Raw genomic sequence first — 22,154 nt, forward strand, 5'->3', positions numbered from 1 at the left:
TGTTCTGACCAAAATCAAAATGTTGCTACCAGATTTCCTGATTGTTCCAACTAACACTTGACAAGGGTTGGCATCTTTGTTCTAGGATCGGACATCATTATTTTTTGTGGTCATGACTGCCGAACAACAGACTGCTATTCAAAGATGATGTTTGTTGAGAAAGTTGCTGTAGCAAGCAAGACCAACACCACAGGTGTGAGCACACACATGAAACATATCTTTAGAGAACATGGCATCCCTGAGGAAATTAATACGGTCAATGGCACACCATATATTTCAACAGTTTGAAAACTTTGCCATAGAATTGGGATTTGAATACATTATCAGTTCCCCTCGTTATCCCAGATCCAATGGCCTAGCTGAATGGAATGTGCAAACAGTCAAAAACACTTTCACCAACGAAAGCCTGCTATGCAGACTACAATATGGCACTGCTAACTTTCAGAATGACACACATCGCCCAACATCTTCAATGACCTGCAGATACACTGTATTCCTGCAAATTGAAAACAACCCTTCTGCAGCCATTCCACATTCATGTCCAGAGAATGAGACCATCTACGTGAATTTGATTCAGAGTCAGTATTCACAGAAGAAATACCATGACAGAACTGCCCATGACCTTCCACCATTCTCCAAAGGGCACCATGCCCTGATGCAGAAAGAAGGAGGACCCTGGACACCAGCAACTGTTCTGTATGCTACAGAAGAACCTAGATCCTACATGGTGCAGCCTCCAAATGGCACCATATACCGAAGAAACAGATGCCTCCTAGTGCCTCTACAGAAGCCAGAAAAAAACATGTATATTGGACTGATCTTACTTTCAGGACCTGATAGCAGAATGGGCCACATCAGTCAGCCAACCAGCCTTCACACTGGTGGAGTTGACACTCTTCTAACATCAGCAAAACCCAGAGACATCACAACACAAGCACAACCCAAGCCAACAAGGGTGATCCACAAACCACAAAGACTGATAATCTCTTTAAAATCCAAAGACAAGGACATTGATTTTTACTTTGAATTTCAGTGTTTTGAAATTAAGTATTTATGTTGAGTTCCACATTGGACAAGCAGCATTGACAGCACAACAAATCAACATATTATTGTTTATAACATTTGCAGAACATATCAGTTTTCACAACTTCATAACAACATACCCATATTGACATAACAAACTTATTTCATTATGAAAAGAGGGATGTAATGTTATCATATCTTAGCCAGATCTACCGTATTAATATTCCTGATATAGTATTAACAGATCAGGCTGACTTCCCTTGTTACCAGTGCCATGCAGTGGTAAACATGAAAGCTGCTACTCATAACGAAGCTCCAAACATTACCCTCAGACCTTGTACAGATCATCATAACGTTACAGGCTGGGGATCAGATTTCAGGTCAATATATAAAGGAGGTAAGGGAGGCAAGCAAGGAAAAAGAGGAAAAAGGAACATTGTGCAGATATTTGAGATTATTTTCATGTCAGTAAATGGAAAAGATTGACCACAATTAGTTGCTGTCAGAGCAGTATGTGATGGAATCAAAGGGTTTGAAGTTTGTTTGTTTTGTTTTTTGCATGTATGCACAATTTTTTTCTGTTTGTGTTTCTAGCTCTTAATACATCCTGTTTTTTAAGGGATGATTTATACAGATGTATGTAAATATTTTTTTTTGTTAGTCACCAATGCCATTTTTCAGGCTTTGGATTGTGTATATCTTTGGTCCCATTAAATCTTTCTCCAAAAGATGCTAGCATTTATTTTTTACATGAGACACATTTGAAATTAATGAGAATTTTATCAGATCCTGTTGGGGGTTTTCACCGTGGCTAGTGAGTGCTGATTCAAACAAAAATGGTGCAGGCATTCTTTTCAACAACAATTTTCAATATAAGATGAATGATATCATTGGAGATCCAGATGGTTCATATATTTTGATGGATGTTGAATTGCTGACAAAGCGAATAACTCCTGTCAGTGCTTATAGGCCATGCTCGGGTGACAACCCCAACTTTATTCAAACTGTATGCAATCACACTGACCAGATTCGTAATGACTTGATTATAATAGCAGGAGATTGGAATGTGATTTTGAATATGGAACTTGATTTGAGAAATTACAAAAGTGTGTTAACAGACCTAGAACACGGAAGAATTTTTTTTATAGCAATATATAATTTGGTTGATGTGTTCAGATATCTTTATCCTGTCAAAAGAAAACTCCTGGAGAAAGTTTAACAGTATAAAACAAGGACGTCTGGACTACTTTTTTATTTCTGAAAACTTAATGAGTGATGAAATTGGTTCTGATATTGGAATGAGTTACAGATCTGATCACTCAGTTGTGGAATTAGATTTGAAGAGAGATGCACTGAAAAGAGACAAACAGTTCTGGAAATTAAATAACTCTCTGCTGAGAGACCAAAAGTTTATTGATGTGATTAAAACTATTATATATTGAAAAGAGAATGTGCTATTCCTGTTTACAGTTTTGATAATCTTGACCTTGTGCCAGACCAGGATCTTCATTTTTCTATTTCTAATCAGCTGTTTTTTTAAATGTTGTTGCTAAAAATAAGAGAGAAAACTATTTCATACTCAATACACAAGAAAAAGAATGAAGTTGCAAAGGAAAGAAATTTTGAAGAAAAAATTCAGGTTTTGTCTGTAAATGTAACAGAAAATAACCTTGAAGTGTAAGAAGACTTTAAAGCACAGTTGCAAGATTTGAGAGAGAAAAAGATATGTGGCATGGAAATAAAATCAAGGATAAATTGGATACAAGATGGAGAAAAACCAACAAAATAATTTTGTTATCTAGAGAACCGCAATTTTGTGGATAAAACTATGGGTTTTCTTGAATACTCTCATGGCACTGTTCTTTATGAACAAGCCGAGATCCTTCATGAAGAACAAAATTTTTATGAAAACCTGTATGATAATCGTAATGTTGATAATGTTGATCTTGGTGCTTTATTACCTGAGGCAAATAAGTTAGGTGAAGGCGAAAAGAATTCTTTAGAAGGACCAATAACCTATGCTGAAGCACATCAAGCATTGAAAAATGATGAAAAATAACAAAAGTCCAGGATCAGATGGGTTTACAGTTGAATTCTTTAAAATTTTCTTTGGGAATTTGGGTAAAATCATTAAACGAGGGTTTTCTATATCAGCAGTTATCTGTAACTCAGAGACAAGGCGTAATTTTCATACCTAAACTGGAGAAACCTGAGCAATTTGTGAAAAACTGAGACCTATTTCTTTATTAAACACATCATACAAACTTGCCTCGGCATCGATTGGTGGTCGAATAAAGTCTGTTTTGCCTATAGGTTGATCCATGAATATCAAAAAGGCTTCATGAAGGGTCTGTATTGGGGAAAATAGTCGAAAAATTTATGATTTGCTCTATCATGCAGAAACAGAAAACATTGCAAGATTGTTACTCACAGTGGATTTTGAAAAAGCATTTGACAGTGTTTCGGTCTTTCTTGGAAAAATTATTATGCTTCTTTAATTTTGGTCCTGAAATTATTTGGTAGATCTTTACTTTTTATAAAGATGTGAGTCATGTGTTTCAGTAAATGGACAGTATTCTAAATGGTTGGATATAAAAAGAGGAGTACGACAGGGGGATCAGTGCTCACCATATTTATTTTTAATTTGTGCAGAAATTATGTCTATCGTGATAAGACAGAATAATGAAATTAGGAGCATGCGGGTTAATGCTAATGGACTTTTGTTGTCTCAGTTTGTTGATGGCACATCTCTGTGCTTGGATGGTTGTGAAAAATCTTTTGGAGAATGTATAAGAGTGTTATGTTATTTTTCAACAATTTCAGGTCCACATACCAATACTTAAAAAACAACAACTGTGTCTGGTTTGGTAGTATGAAACATTCTACTGTTCTTTATTTATGTGATGAAAGCTTTTGTTGAAATCCAGGTATGTTTAGAATATTAGGTGTACTGTTTTCTGTTGATCTGAATAGAAGTGTTGATATTAATTTTTAAGGTAAACTTCAAAAGCCCAAAGATTGATGTATAAAAGGAATAAAAGACAATTAACACCTTTTGGAAAAATAACTTCTTAAGTCATTAGTGCTTCCCTTCCCTTGTTAACATATCTATTTATGACATTGCCGGACCCATCAATGCAACTGCTGAAGGACATTGAAAATGCTATGTTTCAATTCCTTTGGAAAGGTAAACAATCAAAGAAATAAAAAAGTGTCATTTGTAAAAGTTATTCAGAAGGTGGTTTGCAAATGATGAATGTACATAATTATCTTTCTGCACTAAAGATTACCTGGTTGTATCAACTGAAGTGCTCAACAGACTTTTAACATGTTGTTTTTGATTTGTTTCTGGTATGGAAAAAAAAGGATAAAATTGGTGAAGAATATTTATGTGTTGGCATGAGACATTGTAAAAACATGTTTTGGCAGGATGTTTTGAAAGATTATAAGAAACTTCATAAATCATGTGTGATGGGATGGAAAGGTGGTGTTAAAGAAGGTGAAGGCAGGTAGAAGGTGTTTGCAGAAGAGAGCTGCAGCCAGGCAAGGTAGACTCGGGAAGGCAGTGTGCTGGTTTTCTTCTTTTATTTTCTCAATCTTCCAGGCCAGGAGAGTTCTCTATTTGTCTGGCACTCGCTCACTCCTTACATTCTGTTCCGCCGAACTGCAAAGCCAGCGCCACGAAGCGACTCATGAAACCGGCCCTCCGCGAGCCTTGAGGGGCGAAGTTTGTGTTTGTTTGACCAAATTTAGCGGCTTCTGACTTTCGGCTTGGGGAACTAACATAGACATATTATATATCACACAAAACTACAAGAGATGAGCATTTTCTTAAGCTAAACCATTTTCTACAAAAATAATGTAGTTAAAAACTGTAAACAAAAAAAGTCACTGATTGAACGAGCTTTTAACGAGTTCATGTATCATTTCTGTACATTACAACAGTTAATACGTCGCGATATGTAATAGAATTGTAACAGTTAAGTAACTGAAAATCCTGAATTTCCAACTATATATAAATTATCTATAGAATCTGCTTCTAGAGTAAAGATTTTTTATGTCAAAATTCAAGAGAAAACTCAACGGACAGCTCCCGTGTCAGCACTGCTTGGCGGTGCTTTTGACACAAGTGATTGGCAATGAAATACTTCGTTTTAACCAACTGCAACACAACTATACATGTATGATACGAATCAGAATGACAACAGAAATGCAAACATCTGCAAGACACGCTATAAAAATGTCTAGGTATTGTAAAAACATATTTTGCTCAAATCGGCACTGACAAATTCCAATGGCTTGAAGAAGAGAGAGTTTTTTGGGGCCGAAATGCTGTCAAGACATTTCATACTATCGCATGCCTATAACTTAGGTGTACACGGAAAGCAGGACACTAGAAGAAAGCTTAATCATTTACAGTTTAATGCACAATCTAAATTCCACGGCAACTACATCGATTTATAGAAAACGAAGGTATTTTGTATGTTTCAACTGAGTGGATTTCGAAGATCGCGCCAAAATTCATTCACATAAATATTAATTTAAAAGAGTTATAGGCTACCTGGCCAAATGATATCATTACAGTTGAGAAATATGATCTTTCTGAAGTCCAATAACATAAAAACTATAATCTCATCTATAAGAAAGTGTTTTATAATTTAACAAAATTGATGAAAAATCATACGGCTCCTTGTAAAGGGGGATAACTTGCAACTGATTTAGCAACTTTCTCAGTAACCTTCGGCGAGTCACAAAAGTCGTCTGCTAAGCTGGCCCAATGACGATTGTAGCCAACCCGGCTACACATGTATTGCAGCAAATGTTGATGAATTCATGGCAGATTATATCCATTATAATATAAATGTTTTGAGAGGTGGTAAGACTGTCTTCATTAAAGAATGGGTAGATAATGACATTTTGTTTATTGGTCAACTTTTTGATACTGAAAATGAAAGATTTCTTACTTTTGATGAGTTTTATATAAAAAAAGAAAAAATCCAAATATTTTGGGAACTGATTTCTGTTGTATAATGGTGTTATAACCAACAGTGTCAACATAAACTTGGTATTGAACTAATTGCACAATATTGTATTCTTAAACCTAAGGTTTGGTTCACTATTACACAGTATTAGTAACGGGAGAAAACACATTCAGTCTGTATTCTTGAAATTAGATGCATTGCCAACAGCTGTAATCTAATGGAACACAATATCTTTTCTGAATTGAATTGGAATGTTATTTTTCAACAGTGTTCTAAGTGCAAGGATGTTCAGAAAAAATACTGTACGAAAAATGTCATCACAGTTCAGTGTTCAAATTGTGTGAACTCGTTATTTAAAAAAAAAAAAAAAAAAAAAAAAAGTACTTCATTACAGATGCCAGATTAGATATCATGCTACTTACTGTGAAATTTTCATATTTATATTTATAAATGTTATTTGGCAAATACCAAACCAAACATTCAAGCATATGTTGCAAATTTATGAAACAGGTACTTAGAAATGAACTATCTTGCTAGAATTACAAATGATTTAGCACTATTCAATTTAAAGTGGATGCCATATGAAGCATTGTTTACACGATGATAAAGTAAAGATGTGGAAACAGAAAGCATGTACATGTTGACTTGATTTTGATTTACATGATGATTCCCATCTCTTTTTGGCCATCATTATTGACATATTTTTGCTTATAGATGAAGATGCACTGTGGCTCTCCCAGCACACTCAATATAAGTAATTGTTATTATCATCATTATTATTATTTGTAACATGACATTGTGTAATTATTCTTGTAATATCATATGCTCTCTCTCTCTCTCTCTCACTCTCTCTTCCTCTCTCTGAATCCCTTCCTTGCTCTTTCCCTTCTTCTGAGTGTACGTGATTATCTTCCCATTTTGTCTGTTTAAAATCAAAAGAATAATTGACACATGTACAACACAACCTTTAATGTTTGTAATAATGACATGAGCTTCATTATATGTGCTATATATGTGCTACTTTTTTTTTCTTTTCTTGTTCATATTTTACACATGTTGTACTGGGTGCCAAAAAAAAAAAAAAAAAGGAATTAAAAAAAGAATCTCTCTCCTTTTTCTATTTTTGATATATCTCTAAGCGTTTGTCAGTTGTGTGCTTTTCCAAACAGTGAATGTGTTCTTGATTCCAGAGCGTCATGTACATGTGTGGTTCCCGGGTCGGCTTTTACCAAGGAGACATTAAAAAATTAATGGATGACATCCAAGAACTGAAGCCCACTGTTTTCCCCTGTGTACCGCGGCTGCTGAACCGCTTCTATGATAAGGTCTGAATGGGCAGTCTTGCTTTTGTGTACTTGTCACACAGTATGCACTCACATACGCTCACAGACTTGGAGAACCTTGTAGCGTGTAGTACATATGGACTTTGCAATGATATTGCAAGATTTTTTTAGAAACACCAAGGGGAGGGAAATCAGCAAATTAGTATTGTTTTTTAGCAAAAATCTAGGCAGCAGCTGTACATCATTTATTGAAACAAACATTGATGAATATAGCTTTTAGGACTGAGAATATATATGTCTGTCGTGTCATTTAAAAAAACCCCAGAATTATGTGCAGTACGCATTGTTTTCCTTTAAGTCAAAAAGTCAATGGACAAAACTATGCTTGCAAATGTGCACTTTCCCCCACACAAGAGAAACGCATGAACACTTAAACACACACACACATTTGTGCACACACATGCAAATACATGAACACATATGCATATGTGTTTGCAGGTGCATATGCATGCATATACAGTTATGTTCTCTGTCACTCACAATATGGTCATAAGGATGATGATGATATACAGGTGACATCAGGTGTCAATTCCAGTCTCCTCAAGAAATTCCTCTTCAACATGGCGCTAAGCAGTAAAGAGGGGGAACTTAAAAGGTAAGGTTCGGCCACTTATAATTGCATGTGTTGCCTCAGTATGTGTTCCTTGTTTAGTTTAGTGTCTTTTCACTATAAGTGAAATTAGACAAGGGTTGGAAAAAAAAAATTGAGGGAGGGAAAAGAAATTGCTGTGTATGCATGTGAATGTGTGTGTATGTGTGTGCTTGTGTGTTCATGTGTGCTTGGGTGCATGTGTGTGTATGTGTTACAAAAAGAAAATGATTGATTTAAGTTGTTGTTTTTTTAAAAGCATAACAATAAAACATCTTTATGGAAAACTCAGTATGTGTGTGTAAATGTGCCTGTGTGTGTGATTGTGCCAATAGCAATTCAGTTTGAGAGAAAGTTTCTTCCTTTGTACAATGTACCATCTCTTGATTCTCACATTTTGTTGTGTCACAGTGTACATAAACAGGATGATCCGTGTGCAGTGATGAATACTTTGAGATGTGTATAGTATAATGTAACCAGCAACAAAAGGAGTGCACTATTGTTGAGGCTGTATGGCAGTGAATGGTAACACTGACAACAGAAGCCTGTCCAGCAGTTAAGTAATGGTTGGATTGAAATAGCCCAGAAAGATAATATGATGAAGTTTGTGAGCGAGGTGGATTGATGAAGACATTGACGATCAGTGATATGGACTGAAAATTCTGACATAAATTGTTGATGGTTCTGGTACGGATTTATGAGGATTATGAGTCATGCGGAGTAAGGAATAGTGTGGTCATGTGAAGTGAGAAAAATTGAAAGTGGTGTGGATCAAGGAATGCTGTGAGTCATGCGAAGTGAGAAAGATTGAAAGTGGTGTGGATCAAGGAATGCTGTGAGTCATGTGAAGTGAGAAAGATTGAAAGTGGTGTGGATCAAGGAATGCTGTGAGTCATGCGAAGTGAGAAAAATTGAAAGTGGTGTGGATCAAGGAATGCTGTGAGTCATGCGAAGTGAGAAAGATTGAAAGTGGTGTGGATCAAGGAATGCTGTGAGTCATGTGAAGTGAGAAAGATTGAAAGTGGTGTGGATCAAGGAATGCTGTGAGTCATGCGAAGTGAGAAAAATTGAAAGTGGTGTGGATCAAGGAATGCTGTGAGTCATGCGAAGTGAGAAAGATTGAAAGTGGTGTGGATGAGGAATACTGTAAGCCATGTGAAGTGAGAAAGATTGAAAGTGGTGTGGATTGAGAAATACTGTAAGCCATGTGAAGTGAGAAAGATTGAAAGTGGTGTGGATGAGGAATACTGTAAGCCATGTGAAGTGAGAAAGATTGAAAGTGGTGTGGATTGAGAAATACTGTAAGCCATGTGAAGTGAGAAAGATTGAAAGTGGTGTGGATTGAGAAATACTGTAAGCCATGTGAAGTGAGAAAGATTGAAAGTGGTGTGGATTGAGAAATACTGTAAGCCATGTGAAGTGAGAAAGATTGAAAGTGGTGTGGAGTGAGGAAGACGTAAACAGTGTGAATGGATGACAAGAAAATGGTTAACTGTGCGACATCACCAGTGAGCTGCTGCTTCTGCACTTGTCGGCTGAACTCCCACCTTCACTTGCATGTAACAGTGGGATTTTACGTGCATGACTGTTTTCATCCTGCCATCTTCGCAGTCATCTCTGTTTCTAAGAGTATGCATGCTAGGTATAAACTTGTTTCTATAACCCACCAAACACTGACACATTGTGGGATATTTAATGTGTTCATTTGATCCTCTGTGTGCATATATACGTGAAGGGGATACAGGCATTAGCAGCTTTGCATATCTGTTGACTGGGATATCAGAAAAATCTCTCCACCTTTAACCCAGCAGGTGCTAATAACAGGAAATGAACCCAAGACCCTGAGATTGAAAGTTGAATGTGGCAACAACCACCAAAACCACCACTTCTGCACTGAATTCTGCATTGGTCACTCAGCATGGTGCCCCTGTGGGACTGACAGTTGGATAACAGATCACCTGACGCAGTCCTGCCGCTTCCATGAAGTGCTCAGGAAGAGATACTGGCCCGACCCAACTCCAGTGACCTGGGAGCTCTACGGCCATGTAGAGAACCCATACAGTACTACAGCTGCCTTTATCACAGAGACTGGGTTGTCTACCAAACAAGAAGAAAGTCGAATGTTTTAACCATTTGGCTGTTGTGCCTTTTAGAGTGATTCTTGATTGTCCGCAGGCGAATCATCCGCAAAAACAGCATCTGGGACAAGATAGTGTTCAAGACAGTGCAGGCAGCATTGGGAGGTCGCGTGCGTCTCATCACTACAGGGTCTGCACCGCTGTCCCCTGAAGTCCTGGGCTTTCTCCGCTGTGTTGTGGGCTGTCCAGTGAGTTCAAGTAGGATTTGTAATGTGGGAGTGGTTGTGTGTGTGGATGAGTTCAGGTCAGTTTAAGTTTTTTGTGAGTGCATGAAAACAAAATGTATAAGTCACTATAACTTTGTTGATGATTATTTTTTTAAGTGACCTGATATTCTGTTCATCTCAGTGAATTACACACATGCTCTTCAGTGTATAGCCCCAAACAGGCTCAATGGTTCGCTGTGCTAGCCGATTGATAATGAGTACCTAACAATGGGTTGCCACAAGGTGATGCTCAAGATGAGTATCTGCAGTTCAGAAATAAGTTTTAGATTTTTATCAAAACTGAAACGTCCATTTTTGGGGGGAAAAAATGGATGGGCAGTTCTATGTTGTTTGCTGAAGACCTGTCAAATACAAAAATGGAAGAGCTTTTTTGAATGGTTGGTTTGTGTTCTCCATTTATAGATCCACAGTAAAGAGGCTTTGAGAAGAGAGTGGCTTGTCAGTCAAAGGTTTCCTAATGATCGATTGAAGTCAAGCCTACAGTTGTCAAGATGCCAATCATGACAGATGAATCCTCTGTGGCCACACACCAGAGGAGACCCTGCATTGCTGCTGAGTCACTCTGGTGGTGTTCGGTAGTGCCTGTTCTGACTTAACGTATTTAGGACACCACCTACTAAGCCCCCTGCTTTTGACAATAATGGCTTAGTCGCGGAGCCAGAGTGAGCATCTACCCCTGAGTGGAGGCCGCCAACATGTCCCTCCAACGGCAGTCTCCCATAAATCCGCTGACACTGACTCACCCCAAGTGCAGAAGTGGAGAGGTATCGAAACTGAGGTCACCATGAGAGCAGGGCATGAAAGGCCACATAATTTATGGCTTTAAAAAAAAAATTATTGTTAATGAAGCTGCTGCTGCTATGGAGGTCCATTTCGGTTTGGGACTATGTGACAAAGCTGTACTCAAGCTTCCAATCATAATGATATCCCGACATCAACCAGGCCTGAGAGATACAGACACTTGCATTGTTGGTCAGGAAATTAGAGCAACACACCCAGAAACGCATCCGTGAAGTGGATGATACTCGACTGTATGGTCCCAGTCTTCCCATTGAAACCAATAGCACACTCAACTCTGGGTAGGAGCTGACCACTGGCCGAAAAACCCACCTCTGCTGGGATTCAGACCCGTGTCCTCCCAGCCATCAGTCCGCAATGCTAACTACTATGCCACAGCAACTGGTGATCTTCTGTTTTTTAAAAATTTTCTGCCAGTGGCACCCATGTATTTCACTTGAATGCTGTTCATTAATACCTGTTCACATTCAATATACATGGGACTACACCCTCAAAGCCATCAGTTGACAACAACAGTTGCTTAGTTGTGGTGTCAGATTGTGTGACTGTCATCCCCACCCCACCCATCTCCCCAGAATGGAGATTATCAGTATATCACTCCAGCAGTGGTTCATAGTAGTCTGAAGATATCATCACATGCATGACAGAGTTCATCATGAGAGCAGAGGATGAAAGACCATTAAATTTGGCGTTTTTGACACAAACAAATGAAAATAATTATGTGGTATGTGTAATGTCTGTGTGAGAAAGCATTCAGGTACAACACAAACAAAATCAGAATAATTATGTGGCTTGTGTTTGTATGTTTAGTTTAATGTCTGTGTGAGAGAGCATTCATGTACAAAGTCGCACAGTGCACATGTGTGAGAATCCGAGAGAGAGAGTGAGACTGTGAGAGAAGGAGTCAGTGGAGCCAGAACACTGAAAGCAAAAGGACGAATAAAGAGAGCAAATCAACTACAGTTTTGTGTGTGTCATTCATCTGAGTGCAACGACATAGGAATTCCACTCAGCCAAATCTAGCAACACACACCAACATTACATCTGTTTATGCTACCATATATGGACAGTGAGTAATTACATGTGTGTCTGTGAATGGTGTATTGTGTATATAAACTAACATATGTGGACAAATATTCATTATTGGTGTGATGTGTGTTTATGTACACAGCTGATGGAAGGATACGGACAAACAGAAAACCATGCCATCTGTTCTCTGCAGCTAGTAGGAGACTACAGTGTTGGTAAGTGTGTATGTGCTTTTGACAGTATGTGTGCTTGTGAGTATGTGTGTGAGTGTGTGCATGTTGATTTGTGGCTGAGATGTGTAGGGGTATGTTGCACTATAGTAAAGCTCTCAGGGATTTTTGGAAAGCTTTGTATAGATAAACTGGTATTGATTTAGTGGATGCTGATATTCAAGATAACATGGAGTGCTGATACACAGTCAGCATGAAGTATTGGTGCACAGCATAGCATGAACAGTTAAAGAAAACATAAGTGTTGACAGACTGTGGGTCAATACAGGGACAGTGGGGCCACCTCTCAGTTGCTGTGCTATCAAGCTGGTGGACATCCCTGAGATGGATTACCATGCGTCAGACAACAAAGGGGAGGTCAGTCAGCATCACACACCCCAAACCTGCCCTCATATTTTCTCCCTTCTCTTCTCTTGCCCTTGATGCCTTGTCTTTTTTGTTGTTGTCTTTTTCAAGTTCTCACTGACTTTCACTCTGATCTCATTGTCTGCTTCACTATTTTGGTTTTGTTGATTTTAATCCTCATCCCCCTCCACCATGCACTTGTTTGAATAATTTTTAATATCTTTCCCTTTTTCTTTAAGAAACATTATTTTTTATTGATTATCTTCTCCCCCCCCCCCCCCCCCCCCCCCCCATCTTTTTATTAAGAAACATGGCTACAACTCACATAAAAAAAGGACTCATTACTGTGAAATGAGTCTGATATCACTTGTTTTCCCCACCCACCCGACTTCTCCCCATGCCCCTATCTGTCTCTTGAAAAAAAGAACAAAAAACACACCTAATTTTCAGTGCTTTTTTCCAACATTGAAAGTCACATTTAAGCTTCATCAAACAGTGCCTGAGCTACAGTCTTGTCAAAGAAGATACCCTCAAGGACTGTTCATAACACTGAGGTCATTTATGATAGCACAGGATTAAGCACCATTAAATTTGGTTGGGGTTTCATCATATTTCATATTTCACCCTCTCCACAAACTGAGAATTCTTGGTGTGTGCGAAAACATGTACCACTGACCAAAATTTTTGGAGAAATATTGGTGTATGAAAACATCGCTGGTCCCAAAACCTGGTTTGGTTGTGGGGGTACTGCACTGCTGAATGCATCACCAACATTCTCCACTTCCTGCAGTCATAGGATAGGGCCTGAGTTTCAGCAAATATCGTCTTTATCAACTTAATCATTAATGATGTTTTCTGCCAACTTTTATTGCTGTCTTCCTCATGTTTTCCCCTGCCCTGTTCCTTGAAGGATGGTCTTGGAGAGCCCATTGGATCTTGTTACATGGCCACACCATCTCATTTTCCAATTTTCACTGTGGTCTTTGTAGGAGATGCCAAGGAGTCTCCTGAAGCATCTCATTTCAGCTGCCTTGATCACTCTAAAGCTGTGCTTTAAGAGTCCGGGACTCCGATGCATACAAGAAGATAGAGAGAACCAGTGCATGTAGTAGTTTCAGCTTTGTTCAGACTGGTGTTCTTGTCTTTCCATGTGGGCTTCAGTTTTGCCAGTGCTATTTAGTCTAAGAAAATTACGAAAATACCTCAAAAAAATTGCAAGAAAAGGTTTTTTTGGCTCTATGTATTCAGGATTTTTCACACTATCACCTGTAAAAAATCGAAGAAAATCGAATGTCAGATAAGAGCAGGAAAATTAAATAAAGAAAAATAAACACAAGGAGATGGCGCGAACGGAACACCATATTTGAGTCTGAAACTCTCTACTGGGTCACGTCACTGACACCTTGTCAAGGATGCCACAACGGGGATGGGCCTGTTAAGTACTACGCTTCTCCGGCATTTCGTCCGCGCAGCGGAACCTGCCAACCACTGTATCTTATGCTTCTCTGTTGAGTGTACTGAATATCATACATGATTTTACATTGCTTCATTGTTAAGTAATGTTTCCGAAAAAGCAAGTGTACTTACAACAGTCAAATTAGACTGTTACTAAAATGTAATCACAGTTATCATGATCTTAAAGTGTGCCAGCACAGACTGCATGGTAGTGGCATTGGGGTAGACAGGTTCGCGCGATTCCTCCGTGTTCGCATGTTTGAAGTATGGAGTATGGTAAACCATGCGCTTAATAAAGTTTCTTTCGCTGAAAATTTAAAGATTTTCTGTTTTGAGATTTCTTTGCAAAATGGAAATGGACTAACATGAAGACACATGTGTGATTTGCAAACACCCCTGCAGTGTTGACAAAACATTTTCCGTACTATCGGAAAAGGGCTGCAAAGGGGATGATAACAATTTTTTTTATAGTAAGTTTGCGGGCTTTCGTTCCCATCAGTGTTTATTTCATATGTATTCGTTTGTTTATTTCCTTAAGCACTGTCTTCAAGGCTTAGCTTTTATTGTTTTCTTTTGTTTGTTTGGTGTTTTTTTGTTTGGTTGTTGTTTATCTCCATTTAACTACTGACTGTGAAAGTGTGTGTGTATGAGTGTGTGTGTGTGTGTGTGTGTGTGTGTGCTAGGAAGGCGGAAGGGCAAGGGAGGGGTTAGGAAGGAGAGGGACGGAGCTGAGAAGAAGAAGAAGAAGAGAAAGAAGAGAGAGAGAGAGAGAGAGAGAGAACTAACAGAAGGAATCTTGTTTACTGAAGGAAAAGTACAAGCACAGGAAGACTTTTCTTACGTACTACCCCCATTTTATGAGAAAAAAAAGAACTTGCGGAAAGGCAATAAGAAAAACAAGGTATTACATAAATGTATATGCCAGAGAACAAACGAATTTCATCAACTGACAGAGTACAGAAAAGCTAGTCAGTATGATTTTAACGCACGATGCATATCTGTGTATAAACAGAATGTTGCAAGAGAAGAGAGACAGACATACAGAGAGAGAGAGAGAGGCCTGGTTGGTCAGGTATGATGCAGGCTGTTCACATGGGCAGTCACTGTGGCATCTCTGGCTTCCTGCCCATAATCGACTTCAGTCCAAGTGATATGGCCTGTCACTACTCTACCATGCATTTCATCACAAATGAGGTCACACAACACAACTCAACACCTGTCCTGACTCTGGACCAACCACTCTGGTGGAAAGCCAAGGACATCTTGCTAATGAGCCTCCTGCCAGTTATATGAAGTCGATGGTGCTGCGCTTGGTGCTTTCTATGCTGAAATGAGCTTCTGAGGCTGCATTGGACGGTTGATGGAGGGCAGTGGGTTGCGATTGGTTAAAGGTTCTGGAACTGCCCTTCTCTCCAAACGCTGTCATGCACATGATGCAAGGAAAAGCAGTGACACGAGCAGGAAGGGGACATTTTAGTGGACTCTTTGCTTAAACGCACTCGTGACTGCTAAAACATGTGGAGTCAAGCTGCCAACTACACATAACCTAGATCTTGTTCCAGAAGACCTTCGTTTGGAACAAGTGGATCAACAAGTTCAAAATGAACTTCAAAATTCAACTGACACTTTCAGATCAAATACTACTGATCACACGGACTTCACCGAACCAATGTTAGATGAAGATCTTGATCATGGACTGGCTTTGTATAATTTCTCTCATGGAGGGCAAACTTGTAGCTCATGACTTTGAGGCAAACACGCATCTTATCTCCACAATTTCTGACAAGTTGGATGCAAAGAAGGAGAAGCTAAAACAGTACCCCACAGCTGCCTGGTGGTTGCAATATATGCATCTCATAGATATTTTACGACGTTTTCTGAAGGCAGAGAGGACGGGAAACTGGCATCTTCACCTGAGTACGTTGCAGGAGATGATACCTTTTCTTGCTTCAGCTGGTCACAGTCTGTACACAAAGTCAATCCAGCTGTACCTGCAAGATATGGTGCAACTTGAACAAACCAACCCTGACGTGTACAACAAATTTCAAGAAGGTCATCATGTTTTCCGCAGAAGTGATCGCTACTTGGCTGGTCTTTCTGTCGATCTTTTATTGAGCAAGTGTTGATAAGAAACATCAAATCAACAGGGAGGATGACACGTGATCGTGGAATGTCAGAATCTCAACATGCAGCATGGCTTCTATCAATGCCCACTTGTGCTGACATCAGTACGTCCATTCAGAACATCACCGGGTTGTCTTTCTCAAGTTAACAGCACAAAGACATCAGCATTGCCAGAAAGAGGCAGGATGGTCATGACATGATGGTCATCCTTGCTGTCCTGGAAGAGAGAGATCCCTTCATTGCTGGTCCTGTTCTGAAGAATACAGCCACAGGTATGGTTGAAACACCAAGGTGGATGCACACAAGGAAAACTAAGTGGGAAATAAAATCTTGAAGATGGAAAGCCACAAACCCACGGAATACACCTTTAGGTCAGAACAGGCTGTTACGATGGCCTCCATAAACATTGTCAAGATCGACGCAGAAGTGGTGGCTATCGAACCTCAGCTTCTGTTTCAGCGCCTCGTTTCAGCCGCAGACACTAAATACGAGGACAAGTGTGAGGTGTTCAGATATGAGCTGTCGAGTCACCCATCATCTCTTTCTAAGTCTTCTATTTTTCTTCGTCAAGGAAATAAAGCCCTTCTTGCTGATGAGATCTGGAAGAGAGTTTCCAAACCCATGCCAGAGAGTGCCTTTCTTGGTGACGTGCGTTTGTTCTGCATGGAGAGGCACTTCTAAAAAAAAATCCCTGGTCTCGTGGCTCAACTTACATTTCCATCATTGAAACTTAGACATGTGCGACAGAAGTACAAGAAGCCTGTGATGGCTATACAAGTGGCCCAAGCACAAAAGACGTCACATATATATGCAGAACTGAGGGAAAGTCGTCCACTGAGGTCCAGTTTACACCAGACATGATCCTGCATATCGGGAAAGACCTGTTTCTGGCCAGTCATAAAAACAAGCAACGTTTTATTGACTTGCTTTCTTGTAAAGGGAGGAACCAGGCCTGCCCGCAGAGCCCGACTTCACAAGGCGCGAATGACAAGCTGCGGCAGCAAAAAAGTATGGTGTGCTTTTTCTTCCATCTCGGCCTATTTATTTTTCTTTATTTAATTTTCCTGATGTTATCTGACATTCGATTATCTTCGATTTTTTATGGGTGATAGAGCGAAAAATTCAGAACACGTAGAGCCAAAAAAACGTTTTCTTGCAATTTTTTTGAGGTTCGGCCACTTTTTCTCACAGAATTACTAGACTAATTGCAGTCTGTGCAGCTCTTGCCTGTATTTCAACCTTGGACCCTTCTTCACTGATGATGGAACCAAGCTACTTAAACTGTTTCACTGTTTCCAGCTGTTGACCACTGACATTGATCTTGGTCTTGATTGTTTTTTGCTGTTTGTTAGAGTTTCGTCTTCTTGGCGCTGATCTTTAATCCTTACTTGATTGGTGTTTGGTCCAAGCAGTTCACCAGTTCTGTTAGTTCTTCCTCATTGCCTGCCAGCCCATCAGTATCATCAGCAATCCAAAGATTTATGATGGTACGTCTTCCTATATTGATAGTGCTAGAGTGTCTTTCCGGGGCATCAGTCATTGTACATTCTGGGGAGATGTTGAAGAGTGTAGGAGATAGCAAGCCTTGACAGACCTCAACTGACATATAGAACCAGTCGCCAACAGTTCCTTGATCAAGGACTGCACTGTTGGCTTTTGTATACAGTTGTTTGATGGTGTTGGTCAGCTTTTGGCCCATGTTGTGTTTTTTCCTTCATGGTTGCCATTTGTGCATCATGCCATGCTTGGTTAAATGTCTTCTTTAAGTCAATGAGGGCATGATAGATGTTTTTTGGAGTTGGTTATATTTCTCTCATAGAACACAAAGGTTGAAAATCTGTTCTCTTGTGCTTCATCCACTTTGGAACCCAGCTTGTTCTTCTGCATTAGATTCTTCTTCCTGTGATCTTGAGTCTGTTCAGGATTACTCTTAGCATCACTTTGCTTGCACAGCTGATCAGACTGATTGTTCTTTAATTGTGGCATACTTGTAAGTTACCTTTATTGGGTAGGGTGATAATTAGAGGCTTTTTAATTACTGTCGGCCATTCTCCAGCCCGATTTTGTTGCATATTCTGGTAAGGACATCTGTCACTGCCTCTCCCTTGTTTTATCAGTTCATCTGACGGGCGCAATACCGAATGGTTAAAGCGTTGGACTTTTAATCTGAGGGTCCGGGGTTCGAATCACGGTGAAGGCGCCTGGTGGGTAAAGAGTGGAGATTTTTACGATCTCCCAGGTCAACATATGTGCAGACCTGCCAGTGCCTGAACCCCCTTCGTGTGTATACGCAAGCAGAAGATCAAATACGCACGTTAAAGATCCTGTAATCCATGTCAGCGTTCGGTGGGTTATGGAAACAAGAACATACCCCGCATGCACACCCCCCGAAACGGAGTATGGCTGCCTACATGGCGGGTTAAAAACGGTCATACGTGTAAAAGCCTACTCATGTATATACAAGTGAACGTGGGAGTTGCAGCCCACGAATGCAAAAAAAAAAAAAAAGAAAGAAAGAAATCAGTTCATCTGGTGTGTTGTTGATGCATGCTGCTTTTTCTTTCTTCATTGATCTTATTCTTCCTCCACTACTTCATGCCGTATTGGAAAGTCATCTTTGTTTGTTGGCTCCTGGCTTGGGAATGCACTGGGGTCTCCATTTACCTGATGGTTGTAAAGCTCTCTGCACTATTCTTTCCATCTGTTCACTTTGTCTTTTTCTTCTGTGAAGCATTTTCCTTCTTGTATCATACTGTCTCTGGACTGCCTTTGGTTCGTCATATATTTCACAACTTGGAATACTTTTCTGCTGTTGTTCTTCTTCAGAGTCTTCTATTTAACTGCACTGTTCTTCAGTCCAATTCTGTTGGGCTTTCTTCATGCCTTGTCTGATCTTTTAGCTGACCTCTTTGTAATATTCTGCTGTTTTTGTGTACCTGGGATTCTTCGTGTCTCTTCAATCATCACACTTGTCCAAGATCACCTTTGTGACCCATGGCTGAGTTTTCTGGTGGTATTTTTTAAGCACTTCACTGGCTGCTTCAGTCATTTCTGTATTGAAGGTGTTGATCATCATCGCTTCAACATCATCAACAAGCACTAGCAATGGTGCAAATTTTCTGCCAAATGTTGCTTTTAAGGATTCACAGATGGAAGGATCCTTCAGTCTGTCTAGGTTGAATTTCAACCTGAAAACATTTACCAGTCACTAAAGTGTTTTGAGAAAGCTTGGTGTTTGAAAACATGTACATCTCATTGAACTGTCCTGAGAATTCTTGGTATGAGAAAACGTTACCGCTCACTGAACTGTTTTGAGAAATCATAGTGTGCAAAAACATGTACCACTCACCAACTGTTTTGTGAAATCTTGGTGTGTGAAAAATATACCACTCACCAAACTGTTTTGTGAAATCTTGGTGTTTGAAAACATGCACTACTCACCAAACTGTTTTGTGAAATCTAAGTGCGGAGAAACATACACCACCCACCGAACTCTTTTGTGAAATCTTGCTGTGTGAAAAATGTACCACTCACCAAACTGTTTTGTGAAATCTTGGTGTGTGGAAACATGTACCACTCTCCAAAACATTGTCCCCACTGGCCAAACTGCTTTTGAGAAACCTGGGTCTGATGTTTGCGCACAGATCTGTGTCAAAGGACTGAACGTGTTCAAAGGGTACTTGAAGGACCAGGAGAAGACCAACGAAGCGTTGGACAAGGACGGATGGCTGCACACCGGGGACGTTGGCCAGTGGACAGAGGTAGGGTGATCAGGGGAGAGCAGTGATGTGAAAGGGGACAGCACTCAGGGGAGAGTAGTGATGTGAAAGGGGACAATATACAGGGGAGAAGCAGTGATGTGAAAGGGGACAGCACTCAGGGAAGAGCAGTGATGTGAAAGGGGACAGCACTCAGGGGAGAAGCAGTGATGTGAAAGGGGACAGCACTCAGGGAAGAGCAGTGATGTGAAAGGGGACAATATACAGGGGAGAGCAGTGATGTGAAAGGGGACAGCAATCAGGGGAGAGCAGTGATGTGAAAGGGGACAGCAATCAGGGGAGAGCAGTGATGTGAAAGGGGACAGCAATCAGGGGAGAGCAGTGATGTGAAAGGGGACAGCACTCAGGGAAGAGCAGTGATGTGAAAGGGGACAATATACAGGGGAGAGCAGTGATGTGAAAGGGGACAATATACAGGGGAGAGCAGTGATGTGAAAGGGGACAGCAATCAGGGGAGAGCAGTGATGTGAAAGGGGACAATATACAGGGGAGAGCAGTGATGTGAAAGGGGACAATATACAGGGGAGAGCAGTGATGTGAAAGGGGACAGCAATCAGGGGAGAGCAGTGATGTGAAAGGGGACAATATACAGGGGAGAGCAGTGATGTGAAAGGGGACAGCACTCAGGGAAGAGCAGTGATGTGAAAGGGGACAGCACTCAGTGGGGTTCTGCAGGAGGCTCATCAGGCACAGGTTGATTTTTTTCTGACAGGAGGCAGGAGGAGGGTCGAGCACAGAGATTGGTGGGCACTGGTTGGTCATCTGGGGTGGGAGTGGGAGGGGAGGCATATGTAGGGGGAAGCTGCAGATGAATGGACAGAAAATCACCTTACATAATCTTTTAATCATTATTTTATGATCAGATGCCAACAGTTTCAGTGATTAATGGGTTTTTTTAAAACTTGGTGGGGTTTTTTGTGTGTATGTTTGTCTGTGAATGTATATGTGCGTTTGTGTGTGTTATGTACAGATATATATCACTATGTGTGTGCGTAACTTTTAATGTAAACACCACAAGCTCCATGACTGTCAGCATCAGTATGCAATATTGTTATTATAATTACATTGGTAAAATAGAAATCAGGCTAATGTAATATGCTGTTCAGAGGTACTGCACAGTAAGAACAGGGGTGTATGGATAGGAGTGACAGGTCACAGCAAATATACACACACACACTTCCCCCATACCCCCCCCCCCCCCCCCCCGCCCCAGTCCACACACACACACACGTACAAACTGACTGACTGAAACCATTTATTGTCAGATTAACTTTTTGTTGTACTGACATTTTCGCAACCATTTGAATAAATATTAACTGAGCAACACAAAGAAAATCAAATTTGAGAAAAAAAACAACTAAAAAAAACAACCCAATGATATGAATTTAAAAGGAGAAACATTTAACAAGTCAATTTACCAAATTTCATTAATATCAATATCTCAATGTTTTAACACACACACATACTCACATATGTGTATCCCCCACCCACCCTCTGCATACATCCATGTATGCACACAGACGCGCATTCAAATTCCCCCACCTCATCCCCTTACCCCAAGTACGCTTGTATAGTCACATTTTGATTTCATTCCCCCCGCTCCAAAGACGTATAAGTGTTCACACCCACATACACAAGCTCTTTCCTTCTCTCTATCCCTCACACACACACACACACACACACACACACACACACACACACACGGTCTCTCTCTCTTTCTCTTTCTCACCTACACTTCCACCCACCCCCACACATATACATTTGCACTAACATACCTTCATACACACACACACACACACACACACACACACACACACATATATATATATATATATATATAATCTTTGACAAAGAAGAAGAAGAAATGAATAAATTAACATAAAAAAAGAGAGAGGTAAGATTAAGAAGACAAAAAAGTAGTGTACTTCACTGCACACACACAATATGCAATCATTAAGGTTTCGTAATGTAATCAAAACGACATGTTACATGTTAGAGTCGAACAGTTCCACTAATTAGAATAATGAGAACTATGCTCTACAAGTAAATCTGATGCTATCACCCAAAACGAAACACTACTTTGGATTAAATA

The 22,154-nt window shown here is 40.0% G+C and overlaps 1 protein-coding gene across 2 annotated transcripts in view; it reads left to right on the forward strand.

Moving 5' to 3' along the window:
• Positions 1 to 22,154, forward strand: part of LOC143292486 (long-chain-fatty-acid--CoA ligase 5-like) — an 85,698-nt gene that overhangs the window by 48,190 nt on the left and 15,354 nt on the right. For both annotated transcript variants that reach the window (XM_076602817.1, XM_076602818.1), the window contains 6 exons: positions 7,196 to 7,330; positions 7,861 to 7,943; positions 10,113 to 10,263; positions 12,272 to 12,344; positions 12,628 to 12,716; positions 19,928 to 20,044. In XM_076602817.1, coding sequence (XP_076458932.1) covers positions 7,196 to 7,330; positions 7,861 to 7,943; positions 10,113 to 10,263; positions 12,272 to 12,344; positions 12,628 to 12,716; positions 19,928 to 20,044 — 648 coding nt within the window. The remainder of the gene's footprint in view (positions 1 to 7,195; positions 7,331 to 7,860; positions 7,944 to 10,112; positions 10,264 to 12,271; positions 12,345 to 12,627; positions 12,717 to 19,927; positions 20,045 to 22,154) is intronic.

Source organism: Babylonia areolata, chromosome 18, assembly GCF_041734735.1.
Source record: "Babylonia areolata isolate BAREFJ2019XMU chromosome 18, ASM4173473v1, whole genome shotgun sequence".
NCBI lineage: Eukaryota > Metazoa > Mollusca > Gastropoda > Neogastropoda > Buccinidae > Babylonia > Babylonia areolata.